At 48.6% G+C, this 23,032-nt stretch overlaps 10 protein-coding genes across 10 annotated transcripts; 2 read left to right on the forward strand and 8 right to left on the reverse strand.

The window, feature by feature from the left end:
* Window positions 1–588, forward strand: BJ212DRAFT_1007475 (ER-to-golgi transport membrane protein). The gene is made up of 3 exons (XM_041328828.1): window positions 1–239; window positions 288–431; window positions 498–588. Exons 1-3 carry the CDS (start codon window positions 152–154, stop codon window positions 542–544), a joined length of 279 nt encoding a protein of 92 aa, XP_041195463.1. The 5' UTR covers window positions 1–151; the 3' UTR covers window positions 545–588.
* A 22-nt stretch (window positions 589–610) lies between these two features.
* BJ212DRAFT_1266172 (uncharacterized protein) lies at window positions 611–1,406 on the reverse strand (the record flags this gene model as incomplete). Its single annotated transcript, XM_041330551.1, has 4 exons — window positions 611–682; window positions 739–808; window positions 856–1,167; window positions 1,219–1,406. 4 exons carry the CDS (start codon window positions 1,404–1,406, stop codon window positions 611–613), a joined length of 642 nt encoding a protein of 213 aa, XP_041195464.1.
* A 69-nt stretch (window positions 1,407–1,475) lies between these two features.
* Window positions 1,476–2,497, reverse strand: BJ212DRAFT_1338515 (caffeine-induced death protein 2-domain-containing protein). Its single transcript, XM_041335023.1, has 5 exons — window positions 2,273–2,497; window positions 2,064–2,216; window positions 1,858–2,009; window positions 1,747–1,807; window positions 1,476–1,683 (listed from the first exon to the last, which is right to left on the reverse strand). The coding sequence occupies exons 1-5, from the start codon at window positions 2,385–2,387 to the stop codon at window positions 1,589–1,591; spliced, it is 576 nt and encodes a 191-aa protein (XP_041195465.1). The 5' UTR covers window positions 2,388–2,497; the 3' UTR covers window positions 1,476–1,588.
* Window positions 2,498–2,902: 405 nt separating this feature from the next.
* BJ212DRAFT_1338524 (uncharacterized protein) lies at window positions 2,903–4,267 on the reverse strand. Its single transcript, XM_041335024.1, has 4 exons — window positions 4,213–4,267; window positions 3,658–4,155; window positions 3,533–3,604; window positions 2,903–3,482 (listed from the first exon to the last, which is right to left on the reverse strand). Exons 2-4 carry the CDS (start codon window positions 3,984–3,986, stop codon window positions 3,287–3,289), a joined length of 597 nt encoding a protein of 198 aa, XP_041195466.1. The 5' UTR covers window positions 3,987–4,155; window positions 4,213–4,267; the 3' UTR covers window positions 2,903–3,286.
* On the reverse strand, window positions 4,046–4,748 carry BJ212DRAFT_1338541 (uncharacterized protein). Its single transcript, XM_041335025.1, has 4 exons — window positions 4,625–4,748; window positions 4,213–4,576; window positions 4,114–4,155; window positions 4,046–4,065 (listed from the first exon to the last, which is right to left on the reverse strand). Exons 1-2 carry the CDS (start codon window positions 4,657–4,659, stop codon window positions 4,276–4,278), a joined length of 336 nt encoding a protein of 111 aa, XP_041195467.1. The 5' UTR covers window positions 4,660–4,748; the 3' UTR covers window positions 4,046–4,065; window positions 4,114–4,155; window positions 4,213–4,275.
* Window positions 4,749–4,831: 83 nt separating this feature from the next.
* Window positions 4,832–5,855, reverse strand: BJ212DRAFT_1008104 (uncharacterized protein). The gene is made up of 2 exons (XM_041328831.1): window positions 5,344–5,855; window positions 4,832–5,288 (listed from the first exon to the last, which is right to left on the reverse strand). Exons 1-2 carry the CDS (start codon window positions 5,526–5,528, stop codon window positions 4,961–4,963), a joined length of 513 nt encoding a protein of 170 aa, XP_041195468.1. The 5' UTR covers window positions 5,529–5,855; the 3' UTR covers window positions 4,832–4,960.
* BJ212DRAFT_1007635 (uncharacterized protein) lies at window positions 5,797–6,942 on the reverse strand. Its single transcript, XM_041328829.1, has 4 exons — window positions 6,749–6,942; window positions 6,638–6,693; window positions 6,072–6,566; window positions 5,797–6,016 (listed from the first exon to the last, which is right to left on the reverse strand). Exons 1-3 carry the CDS (start codon window positions 6,847–6,849, stop codon window positions 6,121–6,123), a joined length of 603 nt encoding a protein of 200 aa, XP_041195469.1. The 5' UTR covers window positions 6,850–6,942; the 3' UTR covers window positions 5,797–6,016; window positions 6,072–6,120.
* A 2,793-nt stretch (window positions 6,943–9,735) lies between these two features.
* Window positions 9,736–13,136, forward strand: BJ212DRAFT_1007998 (uncharacterized protein). Its single transcript, XM_041328830.1, has 6 exons — window positions 9,736–10,175; window positions 10,234–10,347; window positions 10,399–10,462; window positions 10,515–11,864; window positions 11,919–12,242; window positions 12,299–13,136. Exons 1-6 carry the CDS (start codon window positions 9,919–9,921, stop codon window positions 12,956–12,958), a joined length of 2,769 nt encoding a protein of 922 aa, XP_041195470.1. The 5' UTR covers window positions 9,736–9,918; the 3' UTR covers window positions 12,959–13,136.
* A 72-nt stretch (window positions 13,137–13,208) lies between these two features.
* Window positions 13,209–16,537, reverse strand: BJ212DRAFT_1338560 (uncharacterized protein). The gene is made up of 4 exons (XM_041335026.1): window positions 16,342–16,537; window positions 15,660–16,284; window positions 14,707–15,615; window positions 13,209–14,658 (listed from the first exon to the last, which is right to left on the reverse strand). Exons 1-4 carry the CDS (start codon window positions 16,391–16,393, stop codon window positions 13,314–13,316), a joined length of 2,931 nt encoding a protein of 976 aa, XP_041195471.1. The 5' UTR covers window positions 16,394–16,537; the 3' UTR covers window positions 13,209–13,313.
* Window positions 16,538–16,650: 113 nt separating this feature from the next.
* BJ212DRAFT_1478340 (Hsp90 protein-domain-containing protein) lies at window positions 16,651–22,858 on the reverse strand (the record flags this gene model as incomplete). Its single annotated transcript, XM_041339692.1, has 27 exons — window positions 16,651–16,888; window positions 16,940–17,180; window positions 17,236–17,307; window positions 17,381–17,479; window positions 17,529–17,578; window positions 17,635–17,780; window positions 17,831–17,863; window positions 17,921–18,183; window positions 18,242–18,381; window positions 18,438–18,587; window positions 18,637–18,879; window positions 18,930–19,130; window positions 19,198–19,307; window positions 19,365–19,408; window positions 19,461–19,627; window positions 19,688–19,702; window positions 19,762–19,799; window positions 19,858–19,925; window positions 20,260–20,272; window positions 20,324–20,383; window positions 20,433–20,933; window positions 20,991–21,024; window positions 21,098–21,405; window positions 21,460–21,551; window positions 21,606–21,966; window positions 22,020–22,756; window positions 22,807–22,858. The coding sequence occupies 27 exons, from the start codon at window positions 22,856–22,858 to the stop codon at window positions 16,651–16,653; spliced, it is 4,476 nt and encodes a 1,491-aa protein (XP_041195472.1).
* Window positions 22,859–23,032: the final 174 nt, after the last annotated feature.

The following is a 23,032-nucleotide window of genomic DNA, read 5'->3' on the forward strand; positions in this document are numbered from 1 at the left end:
TCTGGCAAGCAGCCAAGGCCCGTTAAACAAATTCAGCCCGCGCTTGGGTCACATCACCTCTGTCACGGTCACGAGCAGTCACATTGCGCTCGACACGTTTGCATTGTGCAAGACAGAACCAAGTCCGCAACCCATCACTGCGAGCGGAACGATGCTCACACTCGGAACAATTCTTTACGTTTCGCTCCTTCTAATTAATGCAATGGCAGTCCTCAGTGAGGACCGATTCCTTGCGAAAAGTGAGAACCATCATTACTGCTGCTCCATTCGCTGACGCCGTTTTACAGTCGGCTGGTCCTCTGTTCAGAACCCTAACGCTGGTTTTCAGCCACCATACGATCAATCAGGGTACGGATATACCCAGCAACAAGATGCTGGTGTCAAAGTCCGATTAATCAACCTCATTAGTGCTGTGCGGACCCTCATGCGTAGTGAGTGGCACAAGCCTCGAGTCGGAACTGACACACTTATGTTTTCGCACAAAGTACCACTCATAGGACTGAATCTTGTCATAATTGTGTACGAGCTAATTCTTGGTGGCTGAGTGGTATTTACGTACGTGAACTGACGTGGATCATGAGATTAATGTTAAACAATATGTCTGGTTTCTTCAGTCAGCGCGGTTGAGTCTGTCATACTCTTGGTTGATTTGTCTGATGAAATCTGTCGGTGAATGACCGCCCTGAGAACACGTTGTAAGGTCTTGCACATTGTGCGGCAATGTTGTTCATTGCATACCTCGCAGTCATACCAAATGCCATCCCGTATGCATACTTGTCGACCATTGATGATGATTGTGCAGCTTTTCCTATTGCGAGCTCAGCTCCCATGAGAATCTCAGGCTTGAGGACGTACTGGATCCCAGCTGTGATGCTATCCCTGGCACTCTGTTGCAAAAGTTGTATTCCTTCTGTTCCACGGCCGTCTTTTCCTGCGCATTGACCAGCCTTGCCGTTTTCCCAATCGATTCCCGCTGCGTTAGCGCAGTTGAGGGCAGTTGAGGGCGTGCCGATGTTATCACTCCCCTGAAAGTTTTGACACTGCACAAAAGACCACCATTCAGAAGTAGGGTGATATTTGGCAGCGCACAATTCTTGCACATTTCCGGCACACTCCGTTTGACCATGCATGCAAGTTACACCGTAAAGGGGCTCCGAGGCATTTGGTCTATCACACATAGTGAACTACATGCTAAGAAGATGTGATGCTTGAACGTACTTGGCGATGAACGACAATGAAATCTCTACTTTCTCGCCTACTCTTTGTAATACGCGATTGAATACAGATTCACACAGAATTGCATCTGGACAGCGAGACATAACTCCTAGAACCACTGGCACTTTCATATTATCGGATATTGCTGTTGGAAATTGATACTGCACCATCAGCGGCGGTGCCAGAGCCATCGCAATACTGGTTAGTCCGAGTAAAGAGAGTGAGGATAGCATGGTATAGTGCATAGATAACGGTAGCTGCAGGCGAACAGGCTGTTCCAAGATGCTTCCGCTATTGCGTCATCATCATGATTATATAAGCAACTTGTTTGGTAAACAATTGGTACGACAAGGCTTCTAGCATCGTGTATCGCCTATGGCGATTCTTGGATGCGAACAGCATTCCACCACTTCCGCGCCTCAGCATCCGTCAAAGGAGGCGAAAAATACTGACACCTTGATTGAAACGCTGGATTTGACAAATAGAATAGTGTTAAAGATCAGTACGTGTGAGACGAGTCAACATCCTCACCATCAAGTGATCGTTGGCGTATGATCTTCTCTACAGCCAATTCATTGTGAACTTGATTTCTCTGTGCATGGGTTTATAAGGAAAGGAATTGCACCCCAAAACCCTCCTTACCTTCACCTCATCCGCAAACATGGCTGCTTGCATTTTCCTTTCAGCCCTGGCACCGGCCTCTTCGCTTGTCAATGACTTTCGCTTCCCCTCCATGGACTGATCGACAATATCGACGCAATAATTTATCATTTCCGTACGCCGTTTCCAATTTTCTAAGCACAGGACAAGCATGAGACCTTTTCAGGACGAACACCGAAGAAGCTTACCGACCAGTTCCTTCCATACGTACGCGCAAGCTTGGTCCTGAATATTGCCTTTGCCGCTTGTCCCTGCGCGATCTCGATCACGGAACTGTGCGTTCGTGCGATTCAATCGCATAGTAATCGTATCATCCAGTCTGCGATATTCTTTGAGAAGGTCTATAGAAATTGAGCCGCTAGAAACTCCAAATTACGATAAGATATTTAGAATGCACCTTTGAACATGCTAAGGTTGTGACATGTTGACGGCGAGACATGAACCAAGTGCGGTGTCAAGGAAGGCACTTGAACAGCTAAACTACCTAACGTTGGTGGTTGTTTTGAAGGCATGTCGTTCACGTGCCGGTGAACCGAATTTGCGGGCTCAAATCGCCCAGTATGGAATGTCGATCAATGATGTCGGCCGGAGGATGCCGGTACCATTTATTTTAAGTTTTCAGTCAAAAAGGAAGGTGTGGTCTAGTTCAGCAGATTAGCGCTCGCCCGCGCGACTGTCGGGGTTGTTTGTTTGATCAAGAATTCACCACATGTCGGCTGACATTGAGCCTACGTGTCTCGGCGGTGATTATGGCGGCGTTTACTTCAGAAAGTCTTCAAAGTAGTCCGTCTTCGTCCGCTCATAACGCGCTGCAGAAAGTCCCCTGACAGCCCTTATCAGCGTCACAAAAATTGGAACTCATTGTCAGTCACTCCTGTCTGTAAACAGTAGAGCACAGCAGTTTACATTATGAAGATGTTGGTTGAGATACTAGTGGACCACTTTTCCCCCACCCATTCACCAGTGAACACAAAAAGTACTTGAATGCAATGCCTTCCCGATCATCATCCGATTCTCTTATTTGAACGCATAGAAACAAATGATAGGCACGCAATATTGTGAAAAATTCCGTTGTATCATTGACAACGCTTCTAGGGATGGGATACTTGATCATACTTTAATAGTTTACGAGTGCGTTGATTTGTATCAAATAATGAGGATAAGAATTCGCAAGAATAATTCAGTTATAATAATAAGAATAATTGTTCCGAACATAGCAGGTCCCTAGGTCATGTCTCATCCACTCTGTGGAGAAAGGAAATGCTACGGCCCGTGATATACATATAAGCAGTCAACCGTAGACATGATAGATCGAACGCCGACATCACGGCGATATCTGTCAGCCAATGTCACATTGGCTTACAATATTAATGCTGACACACATTAGTCTTCTCGTCGAAGGGGCCAGGCACTAAGGGGCACTGGCGACATTCCATCGTTGCACAGATTCGAAGTCCAAAGTGTCTTGGGGCTGTCCGTTCGTGTGCTTCTTCTTAGACTGCTTTGGTACGTATTGGTGCTCGTCGACCATGTGTCTGTGTCTACGTGCCGGATCCTTGAACCACATCCCACAATTATACCGGCATGCGTGCGGCGTAGATCCAGTGCTGATGAGTTGATTGAGTTTAGAATAGGGCACCGATAAAGTGCTACTTACTGTCCGTGCATGTGAGTATCGAGAGAAGTTTTCTGGGGAAAACCTTTGCCGCAGACACCGCATACGAATGGCCTAGAAATGAACGAGATTAGCGAAGGACACTTGTGAATAACCAAGTCGCTTACTTATAACGCAAATGAGTCGTTTCAACGTGGCGTTTGACTAATTGCTTCTTGGACATGTATTTGCATTGTCCTCCTGACTCTGTCGACCAGGTGCACAACCATTTCCGTGTCGTGCCGTCCAGAGTAAAACAAGCGTACTTCTCCCACTCCTCTGAATCTGACTTAGGTGGCATTATTTGGCGGGTAATGTGTGATTGATCACTGGAATCACTACCGCATGGACTGTCCTCGTGTTGGCGGTGACGCTCATCGCCGCCGCTTGGAATGCTGTATTTTGCCGAAACATGGCGATCAGATTGAGACCTGTGCAACGGTGGGCTACTGATCATTTCAGGAGGAGTAAGCGTTCGCTGGTGAGGCCTGGAAGAAACAGGAGGCCGGCTATGATCAACTTCAATGTTTACATGTCTGCAAGTCCGTTATGTGCGAGGTTGCAAAGAATACTAAATGAAGTACCTGAGCGGCTCCATGATCTTCGTAACAGAAGATGCATGGTAGCTAATGAAAGAAGGGTGTCCTTAGCAGAAGAGATATGAGCAATTAAAAGTCACGTACTGTCCAGCTGGGGACGAGCTTCTTCGTTTTTGGGGGAGTAAAGTAGGTGTGGAGACGCTGCGGTCAGATAGTGCCGGGGAGCTGCCAAGGCGAATGCATTTTAACACGCTGTTTCATACTGTTTCTGATAAAAACGCACGGCATGCCAGGAGAATCACGCAAGCTGGAGATGGAGCTCGACGATGCCGACCGCGTAGAACTTCGGCCAATGTAATCGACATAAAGGGGGCGTGGATAGGGTATCTGAGATTCAGGTTCATAGCGTTCCCAAGCGTACGTCGCCGTCGGTGCGTTGAAAACCGATAAGGAGACGGGCCGTTGTTGCCGACTGTCATGGTAGGTCTCCAAGTCTGTGCAAGTGGGCCTTTTCAAAGCGATTAGCACTTCGCCAAGTGGCATTGAACGTGCATACCTAAGCTGCCCATCGTGTGCTGGCGAGTGGTCCATGAACTTTGTGAATCGAGAAGGTAGAGGACGGACATCTCGGTCATATGTTCTTTCGCGAGAGAGAGGTGGCAAGATGTACGGGTTATTCCTTACAAGAATGGCAATTACGGAGACAGACAAGTAAATTGGATGAAGAATTACCGTGAAGACGAAGGCAGTATACACCCTCTTCGCTCCGATTGTCGCTGAGAAGTTGACGGATCGCCATGCGAGTTTAGTTGGCGCTCGTCATGGTCGCTGGAATCACGTTCTACCTCAGGAAGTGAGTAGCGTGGCTGCTCGGAGTGTCTATTAAGACCGCTCATTTCTTGTTTCGGTGAGTCGGAAGCCCTGAAGGGTGAAATGAAGATGTGGTGAAGAATGTGGCGTCAGTAATTATACGTAGGAAAATTGTAAGCGAAGTGAACAAAGCAAAGCCGGCAAAATGTAATAGATTAAAGCACTTTGGGCATCGCCGAAACATGGGGCTCCAGCGATGACCCACTGGGGCCAAGAGAATGCAATGCCAACATAGAGTGGGAGATGTCAAATGAGCCACTTGCCATAAATGTTTCTTGGCTTTGTCAAAGGACTGCTGAGCGTTAGATGCAGACGAGAGCAGCGACATTATTTCTTGAGGATTGAATGGACTGGGGAGAGAGGGGTGGTTTTAAGACTCGGTTGAAAATGGATGGGTATAAATACAAGGCGATCTGTCCACTCCGGCTGAGGAAGTTGTGCTCATAGAAAAAGGCTACGAGATCAAGAACTAATTTTTCCCAGTATCGACTCCCCATTCTGGTCGGAGATCTTGCCAGGGCTTCTTCCAGCTGTGGGCAAACTGGATGCACACTGGAGATCAATATTCGCGGGAGATACAACAAAGGCATAGCCCGCGGCCGAAAAGGTGTATAAGTTGCATTCGCATTTGTGGGAAAGTGTTTTGGGGGGCCGGTCAGCGCGCACGTAGACACGTATCAGAAACCAATCCATTGTGGGTCCGCTCAAGATCGATTAAACCACGATTAAACGGCCCGCAACCGAAATGGATTATTACGTACGCATCGTCTGTGCTCACCACAAGGGCTCATCGTGCTGGCGGAACAACGCGCGACAACAACGTGGTTGAGGCAAGGAATCAATGGTCCACTCCTCACATCTTGACATTGTTCATGCCAGAGCAATTTGCTTGCCTGAGATTTCTGTAAGATGCGCGTGAGTGTTGCTAGTACGCGAATATATGTATATCCTTCATGTTTTGCTTGCCAACCCGCCGCAGCAAGGTACATACATAAAACGGTTATTCAACCTCTTACAATCTACCGACCGAGAAGGCGTGCAAAACACCTGTATAAATATAGGCCTGTCTTTGATCGTCCTGGAGCAGTGCAATTCGTAAGTTATGCTTGAGCCTCTTTGGTAAGGTGACTAACCTCCGGTTGCTGCAGGTCATTCGCCGTACGGCGTAGATCACTACATAGTTCAACGCTGCGCAATGTGGGAAGCTGACCCGACGACATCCATAATGGAATGCACGTCGTGTTCCTGCGCTACGGGGTACTTTTGAACACGAGTCATTTCCGCGCCGCCGGGAGGGCTGGTTAGTACGTGAGGCAGACCTAGTGCAGCCATCAATGTTCCTCCAGACGTCCGCAAGGGTTTCATGGGCCTCTCAACATCCATATAGTCATCTGATGATTCGCTGTCCGAGGAAATATCATCGCTTGACTCGGAACGTCTACGCTTTGCGGGAGATGACGTAGCAGGAGTATATTTGCCGGAGGTTGCAGATGCAAACACTTCCCGCAGCGCATCATTTGCCCAAGGGTAAGCTTCCTTTTCTACATGAGACGCTGATGTACACTTAGTTGGGGAGCTGTTCGGTGTGCTTGGGGCTGAGGGCTGTGTGCGGTACCCCTCTAATACATCTACGTTACGCGTGCACATACGCGTCATTTTACTTTAGCGACGCGCTGTACCTTGCCATAATAAAGCTCACTCTTTCTGACTCTCATTGCCGCATTGCGTATGCTCGCAGTCACGTCGGATGGAGTACTGTTGTTTGATGGGTCTATGCAATGCAAGGTCATGCAAAATTTCCGCTACTCACGCATCATTCCTGTGAATTTCCGAACCGATCTTAGAAACGCGCTCATCCTCCGTAAGTAGGCGTTTCGCGGGTGAGGAAATCATGATTTCTACGGTAAGCATGCGATGGCGGTTGACAACGGACACAGACTGTATTGACGCTCAAACAATAAGGCACGTGATAGCGGCCAGGTCGCGCCACCGGGCCGACCCTGAGCTAAGTTTCCTTCAACTTCGAAGATATGGCACAGCAACGTAAGTTACAAGTAAGTTGCCGAACAAGACTCAAACACTGGTACTTATGTTTTGGTGTTCAAACATTCAAAGTCAGACCATTGCAGACCATTGGGGATAGTTGATTTACATACATTGATCCGACACCGAGGTGGAGGTTCCTGCTGGTTGCTCTATTCGCACTTGCTCCGTATCGCCTTTGAATATTTGAATCATCGATCACATTCCCAGAGCTCGCGTCGCTAGCTATCGACAAGGTCAGACACCACCCGAGCTCATCCTGAAACACCAGATCAAATTCAGTCGGGCGTCACTGAGATGGCCCCCACAGGTATCATAAATTGCTATCACCGGCGGAAGTGTTTACTTAAAGCTGCGGTTCATATCAGCTGATTCGAGAATGGAAGCAAAGAAGTTGGCCTATGTCGTGATCGCGGGGGGCATGATTAATACTCGACATTGTGAAGTTTGATGCGGAGCAACCTTCCACGAGAAAAAAAGAAATTGGCTCTAGGATTGCACCCATGACAGCGCACAACCTTATCATCATGGTCCAGGTTTCGGGCGCCAGTGCACCAGATAACTCTTGTGACATGTAGAATATGCACTATACAGGTCCTAGCCCTCACCACAGTAAGCAGACTAATGTACATAATGCTCACAAATTCAGTGAGTGAAGAACGAGATCGAATTTTTACCGAGTATGTTGGTGCTAACTTCTCTGTTGGCGAATGATTTTAGCTGTACTTGAACATTCGTTGGAAAAATATGTTTTTGCTCGTTTTGTGAATAACTCCCGTATTCAAAAAGTTGATCTCCACGAAGAAAGACATCGACATATACATATCTTATATTGGGTCAGCTGCAGCTACTGAAGGCCAGACATTTCATGGATTCCCTTTCGAAGTCCGTCGATAGGCTGACCGCAGTATTTTCTATGTGTCCGTCATACCACTGAGTCACCATCATCAATCAAAACACAACAGCAAAGTTTCTGGCTATGTACTCACTGTCGCTGAACACCACGTCCCATCACTTCCCCGAGCGATGCAATGTCATATGCCGGCGGATAGATATTAATGGTTGCGTAAGTACATTGATGAAGGTTGCAAGGGGAATGCACATTCCTCTTACGGCCTTGTTTTACTCGTCAGAGTCGCGATTGCTACTTGTGTTAGAAAAACAAAGGGAACGAGATCGTCGTCGACTTCATCAGTACCCACACTGATGGTCAATTATCCTACTTATGGTACCATAGGCTAAATGATGCATAGAAGATCAATTCCCACCTTTGTCTTGGGGTTACACTTTGTCGTTTGTACTAGATCTAGACATCGATACGCCGACAGACAATAAACAGCTGGCAAACAAATCCCCATTGGTGCGGCCTCGTGCACACTCTTTTGATGACAAGACGCATGTTCGGAGGGATGCGGACGTCAATAGCATCCCCGGTCAACACATGGCTGAGCGGTGAGCCGTTGCTCCAAGTTATTAATTCATCAGACGAGTCGGGGGCCAAAACATCATTTCCGACCAAGTCGGGGGCAGTGGTAGTTGGGCGTCGTCTTACGGTTTGCTCAACTTGGGATGAAAAGGCGTAAAAATTGTCCCGGTTTTGGGCTTCCTGCCAATCACCCGAGGGTCTCCCAGAAGGGGAAAGAGCTACGATCTGCAAAAGCTGTTGTCCGAAACCTTTGTATCTGGAACAATTGATTTTGATATGAACCTGTGCCACTGGGGACCGTTATGAAATATCGATGAGGATCTGCGCAGCAGGCCCAAGTTCGGAAGCAGAGCATCAGATTAATTGTTACAGTCGAGTCAAGAGCATGCGGCGGCGACCAGAGATTTTGGATGCCCATTACCAGCAACCTCATGATGGTTCGGTAATCAAATTAAACTGATCGACACACGTCAGCTGGGACACTTGGTTAGGTGGAGAGCACAAAAGAGGTTTTGTGCAGACTCGAATATCCACATGCTTGAGAGTGAAACAACCAATGCACTGCTAGTACCGCGACAGCACACATCAAGTGCACAGCCGCCAAACCGCGGTAACATGCACTGGAGTACTGGAGGTACGGGAATAAGGGTACGTAACAGTGCTACAGACTAGCTGTTTCGCAGGGACAAGGTGGATGGGGCAATAGAAGTTGACACATCTAGGCGACCTCTACTAGAATGCATTACTTGCCGCGCGAGCGTGCGATTGAACGGTGGCTTATACTTTTCGACGACGCGGTCGAGCCAATGAAATTTTGGTTATTTCATTGGCAATGACATCTCTGGTCATGTAACAAGATTGCAAGATGCTGTAACACAGGTCAGTTCTGGTTGAACATCCAGGTTTCGATGAATCTGACGAATCCCAGGACTACTAGTAGTGCAATGTCCATCCTATGATATGTTGCACCCTAGAGTTTGGCCCCCCTGCGTAGATTATTGAAGAGCACTCACCCATTAAAGAAAATGGCCGATATAATTACACCTGTTTGAAAAAGTTACGGGATCGCGAGCTTCGGGAGCTCGAGTGGGCACATATCACGTTTGAAACTTTGACCGTCACTCATCATGCATCATGCGGATCTAGAGCATTTGCACTGACTGTTGGATATCATCGAGCACATTAATAGTCGGTGGGATTGCAAGACGCAAATAGATGGAGAGTTTCCACTGCGCAGCTGAAGATGGGGAAAATAGACATAGCATAAGCCTTGGAATGATTGAGCGGGCCGGAAAGCCACGCGAACTCAGCACACGAACGATTCCTAAATAGGAAAATTGAGCCGTGGATGGTCGGGGATGGACTTGTTGCTCGCAGCCACGGCGAACCAACGCCTTCAGGACCTCCCACCGGTAGTTCTGGTCTCCAATTCGCAGTAGTCGCTCACAACGAGCGTCAGCTCGCGATATACGACTTTTCAGCACCAATAACTTACACCTGACACGAGCATTATGGCAACCGATTTTCGTCAACGTTCTGCAATTGCTTGGCTTTTCTTTATACAATATATCTCGACAGCTTACGCCCAGAACCTCCCCTCCACATTCCCAGTTCCACCACTACAATGGCTCAATATTACCGGTAGCATACAGGGTGCAACACCGGCTGCCGTCAAATATCCATCCATCGGTTACGATCCAACGACGAATAACCTTATCATTTTCGGTGGTGAATCATCTAGTGGTATCCCAACAGACCAGACCTACCTGTATGTGCAATTTTCCGTGGATTCAAATCTTTCTGTGTTATATACGAAATATTTTCAGCTTAAACCTCAGCTCCCTTACATGGAGTATTCCTCAGCCTCAGGCGGGTCTACCACAAGGTTCACCCCCAGCCAGGTACATGGCTGTCAGTGGTGAAGACTTCTCCTCCAGTTAGTAAGCATCACGCTATTTGTTCATTTTCCTGTCCGTCTCATAATTCACCAGTCGGCATGCTCACTTGGTGATGGGTGGAAGGGAGATCTCTGGACAAGCTTTATCCGATGTATGGGTTCGTGTTGCTCGCAACATTCAGTCTATCAAGCCCGCTCATCTCCATCCAGGAGTTTGATTTTTTAAACCAATTCTGGTCCCAAGTCACTGTGACGACAAACAGTCCACCAGCACGTTGGGGTGCCTCTGGTGGCCGAGATGATACAGTAGCGCCCAATGCTACCACAACAAGCAACACATTTTACATGTCCGGTGGCACCGATGGTACAAACATGTATCCTTTATCAGATGTCTGGGATTTCACCATCTCCGGGACGTTATCCTCTAATTTGGCGACTAATTACACAAATGGTGCTTGGAGTCAGCAAACCGTTGGCAGTACAGGCTACAGCGTCAACCAGGCTTCCACAGTCGTTCAAACCAGCCTCATCTCTGTGAGCGGCTGTAATACGACTGATAATTCGAATGACTCGTGCGCCGAGGGTAACTCGTATGTCCTGGAAGTAGGATCAAACATGGAAATCAATCCTCCTTCGTGTCCCGCTCCACGATACGGAGGTTCGCTGGTTCCAAACTTGAATTCTTTCTCTTCTAGTTATGCGAATCAAGTGTTCCTTGTTCTTGGGACTTTCAACTCCTCATTGTGGGACGACCAAGGTGGGCTGCAGAAGGGTGAGGTAGCAGTTCTGGACATTGGATCAGGCGATTGGAGCAGAGTCCTTCCGGCCGGTGATCCAGGCCAGGATGGCATTCAGACGTATCCCACACCTCGGGAAGGCGCCGTTGCCCTCTCTTACTCTCAGGCGCTCGTCGGTTCGAATAAAAGTGTGGCATCCGACACCATTGTCTTCGGAGGTCAGGATGAATCCGGTGAATACCTCACTGAAGTTTGGATCTTGAGGGCGTACGATGGATCTATTTCGTCCTCAGGCGGCAACTGGGGAGCTCCATCTGGTACTCTTCAGACGGGCATCAACGCCAATGGTGCTGATGTTACCATTCAATACCTAACTCAATGTGCGGTACAGCTCACGTCTCCTGGTTCTACTACGCCACCTGGTTCCTCGGCTACACCAACCAGTGGTTCTCAGTCATACCAGTCGTACAATGTCTCTTTCGCCCACAAACTACTGGCACCCCTTTCTCTCGCAATTCTTCTTCCATCCCTCTTACTTTTACGCCTAGCTCTGCCTCCAGCACAAACGCATCGTCCCACGGATCGTAATCTTACTCTCTTTTATCTATCAGCTATTGTAGCTCTTGCCGCATATGGTGCTGGTGTTGGCGGTCTTGTCTCGTCGTTCACATCAATGAGCTCCACAGGGACCACAATGAAGCGCTCTATTCTACCGACTAGGCATGGAGTCGCAGGGCTCGCATTGTTCATCGCACTCTATGTGATGATGCCCTTTTTATATCTCTTTCATCTGTGCTGCTCGCCACCGCAGCCACCAAAAGAGGTCAGTCCGGAGGCAATGACTTCTCGCGCCAACTCCACCGACACTGCTGAGAAGCTTGCAGCATACACTACCACGCAGCACTCACAGTATCCCCCTTCCCAACATTCTCCTCGCACCCGTCTACATTCCTGGGGTGGTTCGAGCTTCTTTCTGGGCCGCAGGAGTCGGGAAGGAAGAACCTCTACTGACAGCGAGTCCATGCACTCGTCTGGGCCGCAACGAGCGTTTGAAGTTGTCAATCGCCCAGCGCGTATTCGTAGATCCAGCGCAAATGGGCTTGCGTATCCAAATACAGATGTGTATCAACGCGTGCCTGTTGCACCAAGGAGTCTGGGTGACGTAGACTGGCTTGATCGACGCCGCAGTCTGAACGCAGTGGTGAGCATAGACCTTTTTCTAACTGCTTCTAACAGAAGAATTTAATGTCATCCTAGAACGAACTCGATCTTGTTTCTGGCCAAGGTCAACGCAACCTCATCAACAGCTCTACTCCCAACACAGCTGAGATGTTGAGCACCCGTGCTCTCATGCCTACGCCAACATTCCCCCGCGTTACTCACGAGCTGCCTTCGTTGTTTGAGATATGCCTTCGTGTCCTCTTCCATACTCTCGTTTTAGCTCTTTGCATTCTTTCCCTCGTCGCGTTGTGGAATTGGGCTCATGTAGCACTCTTCGCAGTATTTCTTCTGTGGACTTTTATCTTCTATATTTGCCTTCTCACTCTCGCATGGCATGGTCGACCAAGGAGGTCCACACTTACTTACCTAATCGCCCGGTTTCGCGCGGAGCCTCCGCCGGTTGTTTCTCCCGGGACTCCGACCTCCCGTCCGTTGTCAGTGGTGGGCAACGAACAATATCCTTTTCCCACCGATGCTCGTGGCCCATACCTCCATGAACCTCCTTATCGCGCTGCCAGGGCTCATGATGATGTGTCCACAACTATCGGCGGGCCTCGCTCAGTCGAGACAGATTACGATGAGGAGGATCTAGATGAAGAGACCAGACAGCGGCGGATAGAAGAAGAGATGGGTAGACGAGAAGTGTCTATCGTCACAGTCCCCAAGCGCAGGCTATGGATAACGAACCCCTCATGAGCTTGTTGATCAACTATTCCATAGGCACTCATTCTATCTGTTATTTGCGTTTCATGGTACTATGTACTCATCGGCGCCTTCCTTCCCTATGCCATCGTACCATAGCTGCATATTCCTTAATCGATACCACCATTCAAGGATTTGTTCAATGCTCCACGGTATTTCTCACGTAGATCTATTCACACTTTTCGATCTCGACTTAGATACCGATGTATTTCTGTATGCAACGGACATTAAAGGACTGACTAGAATTGTAAAAAGTGAGCGAATGTCCAAAGAGTGTCCATAAAAATCCTGCGATAAAAAGTAAATATGAAGCTGAAGAAACACAAACCTAACCCAAACTGCTCAGCTCTCACTCACCCTCCACAGCAACATCACGTCGCCACCTGTCCACACGACCATACTTGCCTGCATCATGCGCTGGGGGAGGTGAAGGGGGAGCCATTGGTACGCCCATCATCATCGAAGGGACAGCCATAGGCGTGAAAACGCCGGATCCCATCATGGCGGGGTTGAAAAACATGCTGTTCTGTATTTGAGCTTGCATCATCATTTGTTGTTGCTGTTGAGCCTGGGCGAACATCTGGTACTGTGTTCGACGTTGTTGCTCAGGATGGAAGGCCAGTGGCTTATCGTCATCTTCTTCGCCGCCAACGAAAGGCAATGATGTCTGAGAAGCCAGTGGTAACCTAGAGGCTCGTAGACCAAGCGGCCGCTCGTCCTCATCTTCATCCGCACGGGATCGGCCATCGAAATTAACAGATCTGGCTCTGTTAATGACATCTACTAGAGGCTTGTCCTCGTCATCGTCGTCCGCATGATGTGAAAGTTGAGTAGCTCGTTTGGCAATCCTAGCTGCTGCTGCCGTCAGCGGGATGTCTTCTTCCGAATCATCGTCAATGCCCAATGACCTCAATTGCAATGCTCGCCTGACTACGCGCTGAACAGCGGCTGTCAGAGGAAGGTCTTCTTCGCTCTCATCGCCATTTGGTTGTGGGAACTGAGGAGATGCGTTGGCATTGGATGGATACCGTAATCCAACTCCAGTGGTCCGTCTGAGCTCATTTTCTTCGTCCGAAGACTCAGAAACCCAGCGGTCAGCAGCTTTTTCGAGGGCTGCCTTTGGCACAGCATCACCATTGTCGCTGTCGCTTTCACTCTCGTCGTTGACCTGAGGTGCGCGCTTAAGAATGGGCTTCTGGATGGCAGGCAGAGTGGGAGGGGCCGAACCTACTCGTGATCCAGAGGCGAGGTCGGGTGAAGAAGTGGACTCTAGCGGAATGGCACCCTTTCCTTTCGATTTCCCTTTTCCCTTTTTCTTATTCCGGCGTTCCTCTTCCTCCTCTTCCCGCTTCTTCCGCGCTTCAACTTCAGCTTTCTCTTCTGCCTCCATTTTGTTCAACTTGACCATTTCAAGATCCCACAACGTATCTACACCAAAAACAGAGCGACTTTTAGATAAGAGCTGCTCCGCCCCTGGACCAAGATTCGTGGGAGCTTTTTCTCCATCCATGTCCAGGAGAGGCTTGCTACCAGAGGAGTTTCGGCGTAAGAGAGATTGGCGAGGATTTGAAATGATCGCATTGTCAAGATTTTGTGAAGGGGGACGACCAAGGGTCTGGGGGTCAATGAGAGTACTTGATCGGCGAATCTGACCCCGGACCATCATCGATGGTCTTTCATCGCCAGTGAAGACACTAAAGTGATTGTAAGAACAAGACTGAAAAGATAGTTGAGATACTTACCGAGCTTTCTGCTTTATCTCCGCTTTGCGATGTTCTAGATTGTCTATCAAACTCCTTCCATAGAGCTTCCCAGCCGGACGTTTCATTTCCATCTCAGTAGGAGGAGGGACAGGAGGGAGGGGTATTGAAACGGGCACAGGAGACTCTTCTTCATCTGGTTCTTCGAACTTCGCTTGTTCACCATCTTTCATCACTCGAGGAAGACGACGGTCAATGTCAGAGTACGCAATATCTCTTTGCCCTCCGACCACAAGCGTGTTGCGAAAAGCGAGTTGAGACAGCGTAAGACTTGCTCGAGGATTAGGAGTGAAAGAATTAGATGCTATGGGTGCCGACGCGGGAGTCATGTAGTTCGTTAAAGAGGTAGACGAACGGTTCGCAGAGCGAGCACCTGGTGGCAAGGGCGGGCCATCTGTAGATGTTTCGAACCCAATTCTAGGTGTAAAAGAAGGAGGGGGAGGGGGAGGAGGAGCCACATTTTGCAACGGGCTTGGCATAACCAGAACTTTTGGCCTGAGTAACTCGACGGTGGAATAAGGCCGATCCCTGCGTGAATTTGCTTCGGTGTCGTTATCAATGAGAACCCGAGTGCCCATTGACCCAACGGACATTGTTCGCGCACGAACTTTGGGATCAAATCGTGACAACCGGGAAGGAGAGGGAGGTCTTACAGCAAAGGGATTCTCCTCTGCAAGCATATTCTTGGATGCCATAGTACCCATTGTTGCATTAGACGCTGTTCTCCCGTGATTGACTTTGGGATCAAACCGTGATGCACGGTCAGGTGATGGGGGTCGGACAGAAAAAGGACTGCCATCCATATCAACATTTGCGCCGTTCAGAAAGTTCTTTGAGCCCATACTAGTGTCGGATTGAGAACGGGTATGTAAGTCAGCACGCGAAGCAGGTCTTTCTCCACCGGGAGAACCATCTCGAATTGAGACAGACGGAACGGAACAGAATGAAGAGGGGGTGCGACAGACAATGTCTCGATGAGAGCGTGGCTGGATTCACGGCGACGTGGCATTGGACGCTGAGGGGACTGCATCCGTTCTAAGTCAGCAGAAGATCGAGGACGAGCAATGTCTAAACCAGCAGTGTTTTCAGCGTCCAAGAAGGCACCTCCAACACCAAAGTCGTCCATAGTCCCGATACTCATTGGTCGGGACGACCTTCCCCGAGGTCCGTCGTCTATAGCGCTCCGGGCATTTCGATGCATCATCTTTACCGGATGAGGATTGGGCAACACCTCTGACTTGGCTTTCGCCTTGCCCTTTGCTTTGGCTTTGTCCTTGATGAATTGGTCAAGGCCCCATGAAGCGAGATCTACCTCCCCAGCTTCCTCGTCTTCAAGCTCCTCGTCATCATCAGCTCCGAAAGGGTTCCTTAGGCCGTCAATGGAGCTTCTAGACCTTCGGTGTCCCGGAGTAGAATCGCCTGCTTCACTGGGCACAGATACTCCGAGGTAGTCAGTACTCTTACGAGACTGCCCTACACCTCGTCGGAGATGAGCGAAAATAGCGCTGTCATGGGCGGAGACCAGAGGCAAGTAAGGGTTAGTTGGATCATTGTCATACTCTGCAATTCCAAGAGACTTTGTGAGGCGTGTCCGTCGTCCAAGTCTGGTACACTTACCAAGCAGTGCTGCAGCTAATTGAAGGCGGGAGAAGGCTGCGGGTGTAGCCATGAAGCATATACAGATGGAAAACTCGCGTCCAGTCTAGAAACGATTGTGAAGGCCAGTAAATGCTCGGCGTCGACTGTCGTATATGGATGCTCTGACTTTGAATGGTACTGCAAACGGTGACACCCACTGCGGTGGCATCAAGGTGGCATAGCCGCTATCTTCGACTCCCACGTGGTCACCCGAGTCGTTTGGTCAGATGTAGATGCTTTAAATTTTATTATTGACCAGCCTGAACTGCTACAAGATCTACTGCAACATCACAGTTCATCATGATTGTGAACAACATTTCCATGTTCATCAATTTCCTCCATCTCGAACTCAATCTGGTTGCGTTGCATTTCATTAGGAAGATTGAACATCTCCTCATCATCCGCAGGTATGTCACTAGGCAGCTCTGGGTCAACGGGGGGAGCTGGTTTCACGGTGTTATCTGTCGGTGCAGTCTCAGAGACACCGAGTGATCGCCTGAGTACTCTATCCACACGAGTCAAAAACCTGCGTGGTGTCATTGTGAGACATTGTTGCATCAGTTTTGTCAGGACCTACATGTTGGAGTTGGCAACTTCAAACCCGGAACGAACAAGAGCCCCATCGATTAGGATGGAAGCAACCTCTTTGAGCTGTGCCTCAGAATCCAGGTCTTTGTCGTCGCCATCTGCATTCAATTGTTCGACGTGTTCCAGAAGGCCTTCGATCAACGGCGATCGCGGATTAATTTCCAGAACCTTCTGCTTCTTCATATAGTCTTGCATGGCATCGTTTTGCTGAGCCCCGCGGCTTGTGGCACCTGCAAATTTTTACTGAATTCGAACCAACGCTGCCAAGTCACCGGTCGAACGTACTCATGAGCTTCTGGACATTTGCTGTAAAACCCATGCTATCTGCGACAATCGCACAAGGGACTCGTGACGAGCCTATTAGAGACGATCACTGACGAATATGCAACCTTAGGCCAAAGTGTTATATAATCGTAAAGTGAGTACTCACCATTCTTAACATTGTCTCCAGCCTCAATTTTCAGCCACTCAAGAAGGGGAGCGTATTTGTCTGTCAATTCCGCAATTATATCCTTTTCCTCCGGAGAATCTGTGTGCGGATGAGAATAATGAAAACCTTCACGTTGATGGGAGCTTACCATCTCCAAAGTCCAGTCCAGCCTTGGCGACGTCTTGAAATGGAACACCCCTTGTTGATCCATCAGTGAGATATTCTTTCAATCATGGAGGTCATCAGTGGCTTACTTCCACTTTCGGATGCTTTGAAGCATAATCTCGTCCAAAGGCTCGTTCAGAAGCAGTACTTCGTACCCGCGGGCATGCAACTTTTCTACAAATACGCTTTGAGATAGGTGTTCGATGGATTTACCCATGTCAGCGAGGTAGAAAATCTGGATTGTGTTTTAATCATGTCGTTCCCTTTCTTCTCAATACCACTCACCTGCTTTTGTCCTTGCTTCCTGTTCTCCAAATACTGTAATTGTGCAATTCAGATCCATGCTCCCGTATGATCATAATAATAGCCACTAACCGAGTCAAATGATGCGACTTCCCGTTGGTTCGTGTTAAAGCGTACAAGAGCTGCCAGTTTCTGGCGGTTTTTGGCGTCCTCCGACGCAGCGAGTTTCAAGACTTGGCCAAAGTTCTTTGTGATCTCTGCATATTTTTCCTGGTCTTCTTCAGCAATTTTAGAGAAAAGCTGAATGAGGCGGCGTAATATAATTTGCTTGATCTGCTTGAGGAAAGAGCTGGACTGGAGGGTTTCGCGAGAGACATTCAATGGAAGGTCATCAGCTAGATGGTAGGTATACAAGTCAACACCAATTCCCTGGGCTGAACCGAACCGATTTACCGTCAATAATAACCTTCACCCAGCTAGCCCACTTCGGCAAGCCATGTTCACCTAGGTCAGAGGTGATGAACACGTGCTTCACCAGCAGCCTGACGTCCTTTGCCGAATTATCGAGTGGTTTGTTGAAAAACTCCTCAGTCCTTGAGAGACATGAGGTGAAAAGCACATCATCATCATCATCACCATAACTACTCACAAACGCGAGGGAATGTAAATGAGTGCACGGAAAGATACCCCGGATTCCGAATCACCATGGAAATGGTGCCATGCAAGGGGTTTCTGGAAGTCTTTGAAAGTCCCCTGGTACAGTAGCTCATATTCTTCATTGGTGACTGTCTTCGGATCACTGGCAAGAAGATGAGCATATCCTTGCGACAGCAAGAGCAACAACGCACCGCATCCAGAGGGGAGGTTGCGAGTTCAAGTGTTCCCAGTGACCAACTATAACCTTCTTCATCTTGGGAGATGCGGATTCCTTCTCCGCATCTTCTTCGACAACGGCTTCATCCTCGTCCGCGTCAGTAGGTTTTCCCTCCTGCTCGTCTAAAACAACCTCGTCGTCTACTTCGGGAACTTCTTCCTCAGTCTCATACCAGATGTAAATCGGGAAGGCAGTCGAAAATCCAGAGTGCTGGTTGCTGAGATACTTTTCAAAAAGATGCGCAATAAGATAGAGTGAGACACGTACACAAGCTTCATAAGGTTAGAGGTCACAAGATATTGGGAAGCATCACTCTTCAAATAAAGTGTAATCTCAGTCCCATGCCCGAGGGTATTTCCGCGTGGGTCGGGGTATATCTCGAATGATCCCTCATCCGCAGAAGAACTGAAGACATTCTGGGTAGGGTTGGGATTCTTAGACGAGGCGGGGGTAAAGATGCAACGGTGACTTTATCTGCTACAAGGAAGCTGTGGAGAGTTAACCATGTGTCCACGGACTCGAAAGTCACACTAACCTGCTGTAAAACCCAAGCCCAAAGGCACCAATAAGATTGCCATTTGCGGTCGAATCGTCACCGTCTACTCCCGCAAGAAAGTCAGAAGTTCCAGACTTCGCCAAAGTGCCCTAAGTATTTAGAATGTTGTATCACTCTCACACTTCGCAAGACAATGAGGTTCATACCAGGTTGGTTGTCAATTCCGCTGCATTCATGCCAATACCGGTGTCTGGGTACAACAGTAAGTACTGCGACAGACAATGATGCAGAGTGATACAAACCAGTAATAATGATACGGCCACCCTCGCCATCGGGATTTTTCTCCGCTTTGATAGTGAGGTTTAAAGGGGAGACGCCATCCCACATGCTCTTCTCTGTGAGCGCGGTGAGTCGAAGCTTTTCGAGTGCGTCATTGGCGTTTGAGATGAGCTCCCGCAAGAACACGTCCCTGTGGTGAGTTGCTTCAGCAAAGAGTATGTGTAGGCACATCTAGGGATTGCAATGTCACCTGTTCGAGTAAAGACTGCAGTACGTAGTACATAGTTAGCGCTCGACGTCGATTCCGATGTAAGGCTACTGCACCTGTTGACAACTATCTTGCGCAGGCGTGCAACATCACTCTGTCAAACAAATGGTCTGCTAAGGTGCACCAATACAGAACAGACGCGGGGAACCTACCTGGTAGTCATGTTTGACCTTGTGCGCATTAGCACCTGCCTCTTGCGCGAAAATGCACGACGAAAGGGCTGTAAGTGACAAGATTAGAGGACTTAGCAGACGCATTGTCGACTGGGAACAAGAGTTGGTCTCTTGGCTGGTGCTTTGGGGTCCGGTTACTACGCAAGTACGGCAGGCTATTTATTGAAGTAGGAAATCCTTGTGTGAAATTGAAAGTACTGACGTGTTCGATACCACGTGATTGACTTCGAGTGTCACCTGACGACGATACGCGTGTTCTCAAAAGTCGAGCGCTGAGCGTTGTAAAATCAAGTGAGGACCTCAAGGAGATGAGGGCTTGAGCCACTAAGTACATGAATCAACTATTCTACACATGAACAGATAGTTTAGGTGCAGTCAGACCTACAACATAATCCTAGCATGGATCAGACAAGGTTGCAAACTCGAAACCCTTCATTTAACTCACCCTTAACCATCGTTCTCGTTGTGCCGCCACATGTTCGAACATGATGTATCGCTTATCATTCTAACAAGTAATTAATTGTCAAATCTATTCCGCGAACGACTGGACATACCTTAAGCACTTTCTCGATGTCCGAAAGGTCCACACTCTTTGCAAGCGCCTTCATGTCGACCTTTCCACCAAAGCCTTCGCCTTCATCCTCACCCAAGTCATCTGCTTTGACCCCTCCTTCGACTCCTTCACCCCCAATTTTACCCAATCTTCCCCAGAACTCAACAAAGGAGTTCTCCGCGAGCATCTCGTCGAATGCTTTTCTGCATTCGTATGTCCGTTCGCGTTGCCATTTCTCATATTCCTGTTGGAGACCACTTGTGTCGAAGGCAAGTTTTGTCACCGGAAGCGATTTTAACATGGATTCAAGCGGAAGAGCAGAGAATGGGGTTGCCAAGGATGGAGCATGCGCTTGAAACAACGAATGTAGGCCGGTCAAATGTTTCATCTGCAACTGACTCATATGTGCATGGAAGAGATTCAATTGCTGATTTACTGAAAGAGGGGAATTGTTAAATCGAGGATCGGTTTGGAGTTGAGGACGTATCAATTCCCAGTTGGTCTGCGATTATAATGAGATGTGGGTTAGTTACTGCATCGAAAAAAGAAGTAGTCGTACCTGTGGGTCTCGTACCGCGTCTGTCAGCAGTGTACTAAACAAGAAAGAGGAAAGGGGTTGAGCGAGGCGACCTGGACCTTTGAACTGTGGAAGTAAAGGCGGCTCACCGAAATTCTCTTTCACCTTCTTCCAGGTTTAAACCCATCTTGGAGCGCCCTATTTCGGCGTCCATACGACTACGATCAGCTTTCACCTTTTGTTCACGCTCTTTAAGGGCTTGTTCCTTCTTGTGTCTGCGCCTTTGCTCAGCATCTTCTTCTGTGGCATGTTTGCACGCCTCATCTTTAATTTTGGTAGAGGCCGAATGCGAAGATGAAGACCCATGTGCCTTGAGGAATGTCTGGAAAAGTTCTTCACGCAGAGACGAAGACCCGACAGCGTCGTATCGTGCGTCATGGGATAGTCTTCGTTTCACCTAGAATGCAAACTTTTAATATACCTAATGATGATAAGGCAGACAGATACTTACGTCTTTCCATAACGAATCTGACCTGACCACACCACTCTCTCGCAGAAGAGTAAAGAAATCCGCTTCTGCCTTCTCAGCGGCTATACGCTTTCCTAGATCGAAGGTCAGCTGAATACATCGCTCATGAGGTATAACACAATTCGTACTTTCTCCAAGCTCTTTGAGATACTCCTTGAATCGCTTCTCTCGCTCTCGGTCATCTCTCCCCCATCCGTAAAATCGCCGGTCTTTCTTCCACGTCCGTCGAAAGTCAGACCAGGATGTTCTCGTGCTCTTCACTTCCTGGCTAAGGAGTCGTTCATACTCTTCCTTAGGATTTGCTTCTGCCTTTTCTTTCTTGACATTTTGTTGTCGTAGTTCGCGCGCTCGATCCCGACAGTATTCATCGAATGCATCACGACGTGCTGAAACAGAGGGGAGTAGAACATAGCGCGGATCTGATATAAACAAGGGCAATGAAGTATCCCAAGGATGCAAAGGACTGATATTCTTTTCCCTCAATAATGTCTGGTCGATGAAGTTAACCAAGGGATCACCAATCAACAGAGCTAGTGACAGACCTTGAATAATGCCTTAGCCTCCTCAATAGAGAGATCGACGCGATCGGGCATGTTAAGCTGAGACCTCTCATTTTCTTGCATCTTCTTGGCCTCTGTATCTTCTGCTTCCTGTGCGAGCCTGGCCTCTTCTTCCAGTTTCTTCGTCTCCTCCTCTGCTTCAGCAGCGAGTTGTGCAGCAGCCTCACGTTGCCACTCCTCCTCCCCCTCCTCGCTCCCATCGTCATCGTCATCGTCATCGTCATCCTCCCCTTCCCCTTCCCCCTCCTCCTCTTCCTCTTCTACTCGCGCCTTTTTTGAAATCACAACCTCGTCTAGAGGTTGAGGTTCTTCCGCTTTTCGCTTCACAAGGCCCTGCATTTCTGTCTTAATCCGTTTGAGCTCCTGCTCCTCCTCGAACCCCAACTTCTGGATGTCCTTTTCCTTTGCTTCCTGTTGTTGTTTCTGCGCTTCCACATGCTCCTCGGCACGCTCGAATGCTTCAACAGCATCCTTTATTTCCTCTGGCATGGTCCACACGCTCTGCTTCTTCGCCTTGTGTGAATAGAATATATTCCCTTCCGTCGTTGTTACGCGAAGCCATTCTGTGCCAGGTATCGGAATCTTTACCAACGGTTTATCTTTCTTCTTTGGAGGTTGGGGTATGATAGCTTGTGGAATGATAGGAAACGCGGGGAGCGGCCGAACGTAGGTAGACTCTCGTGTCCCGGCGTGGTAGTAGTATGGCTGGCCCGCAGGTCCTGTATGCAAGTTAATAACTAGAGTGCCAAGTGTATTTTGAGACACCTACCAACGTGCTCTGTCCACCCTGGAGGTAATGGAGGGGCATTAACTGAGTTCATCACGGTCGCTCGCGTTGATCAATGTGTTTGCAGCTGAAATGGCTTGGTAGCGCTCGCTGCTCACGTGCCAACCTAAGGTGCCACGGCGGCAGCGGCGCCAATTTCCGACATCGTTCAAGCCAGGTTCAAGTTGTATATTCCTTCTTGCTCTATAGATACAGGACCAAGGTACTT

Source organism: Suillus subaureus, assembly GCF_016647635.1.
Source record: "Suillus subaureus strain MN1 chromosome Unknown BJ212scaffold_8, whole genome shotgun sequence".
Classification (NCBI taxonomy): domain Eukaryota; kingdom Fungi; phylum Basidiomycota; class Agaricomycetes; order Boletales; family Suillaceae; genus Suillus; species Suillus subaureus.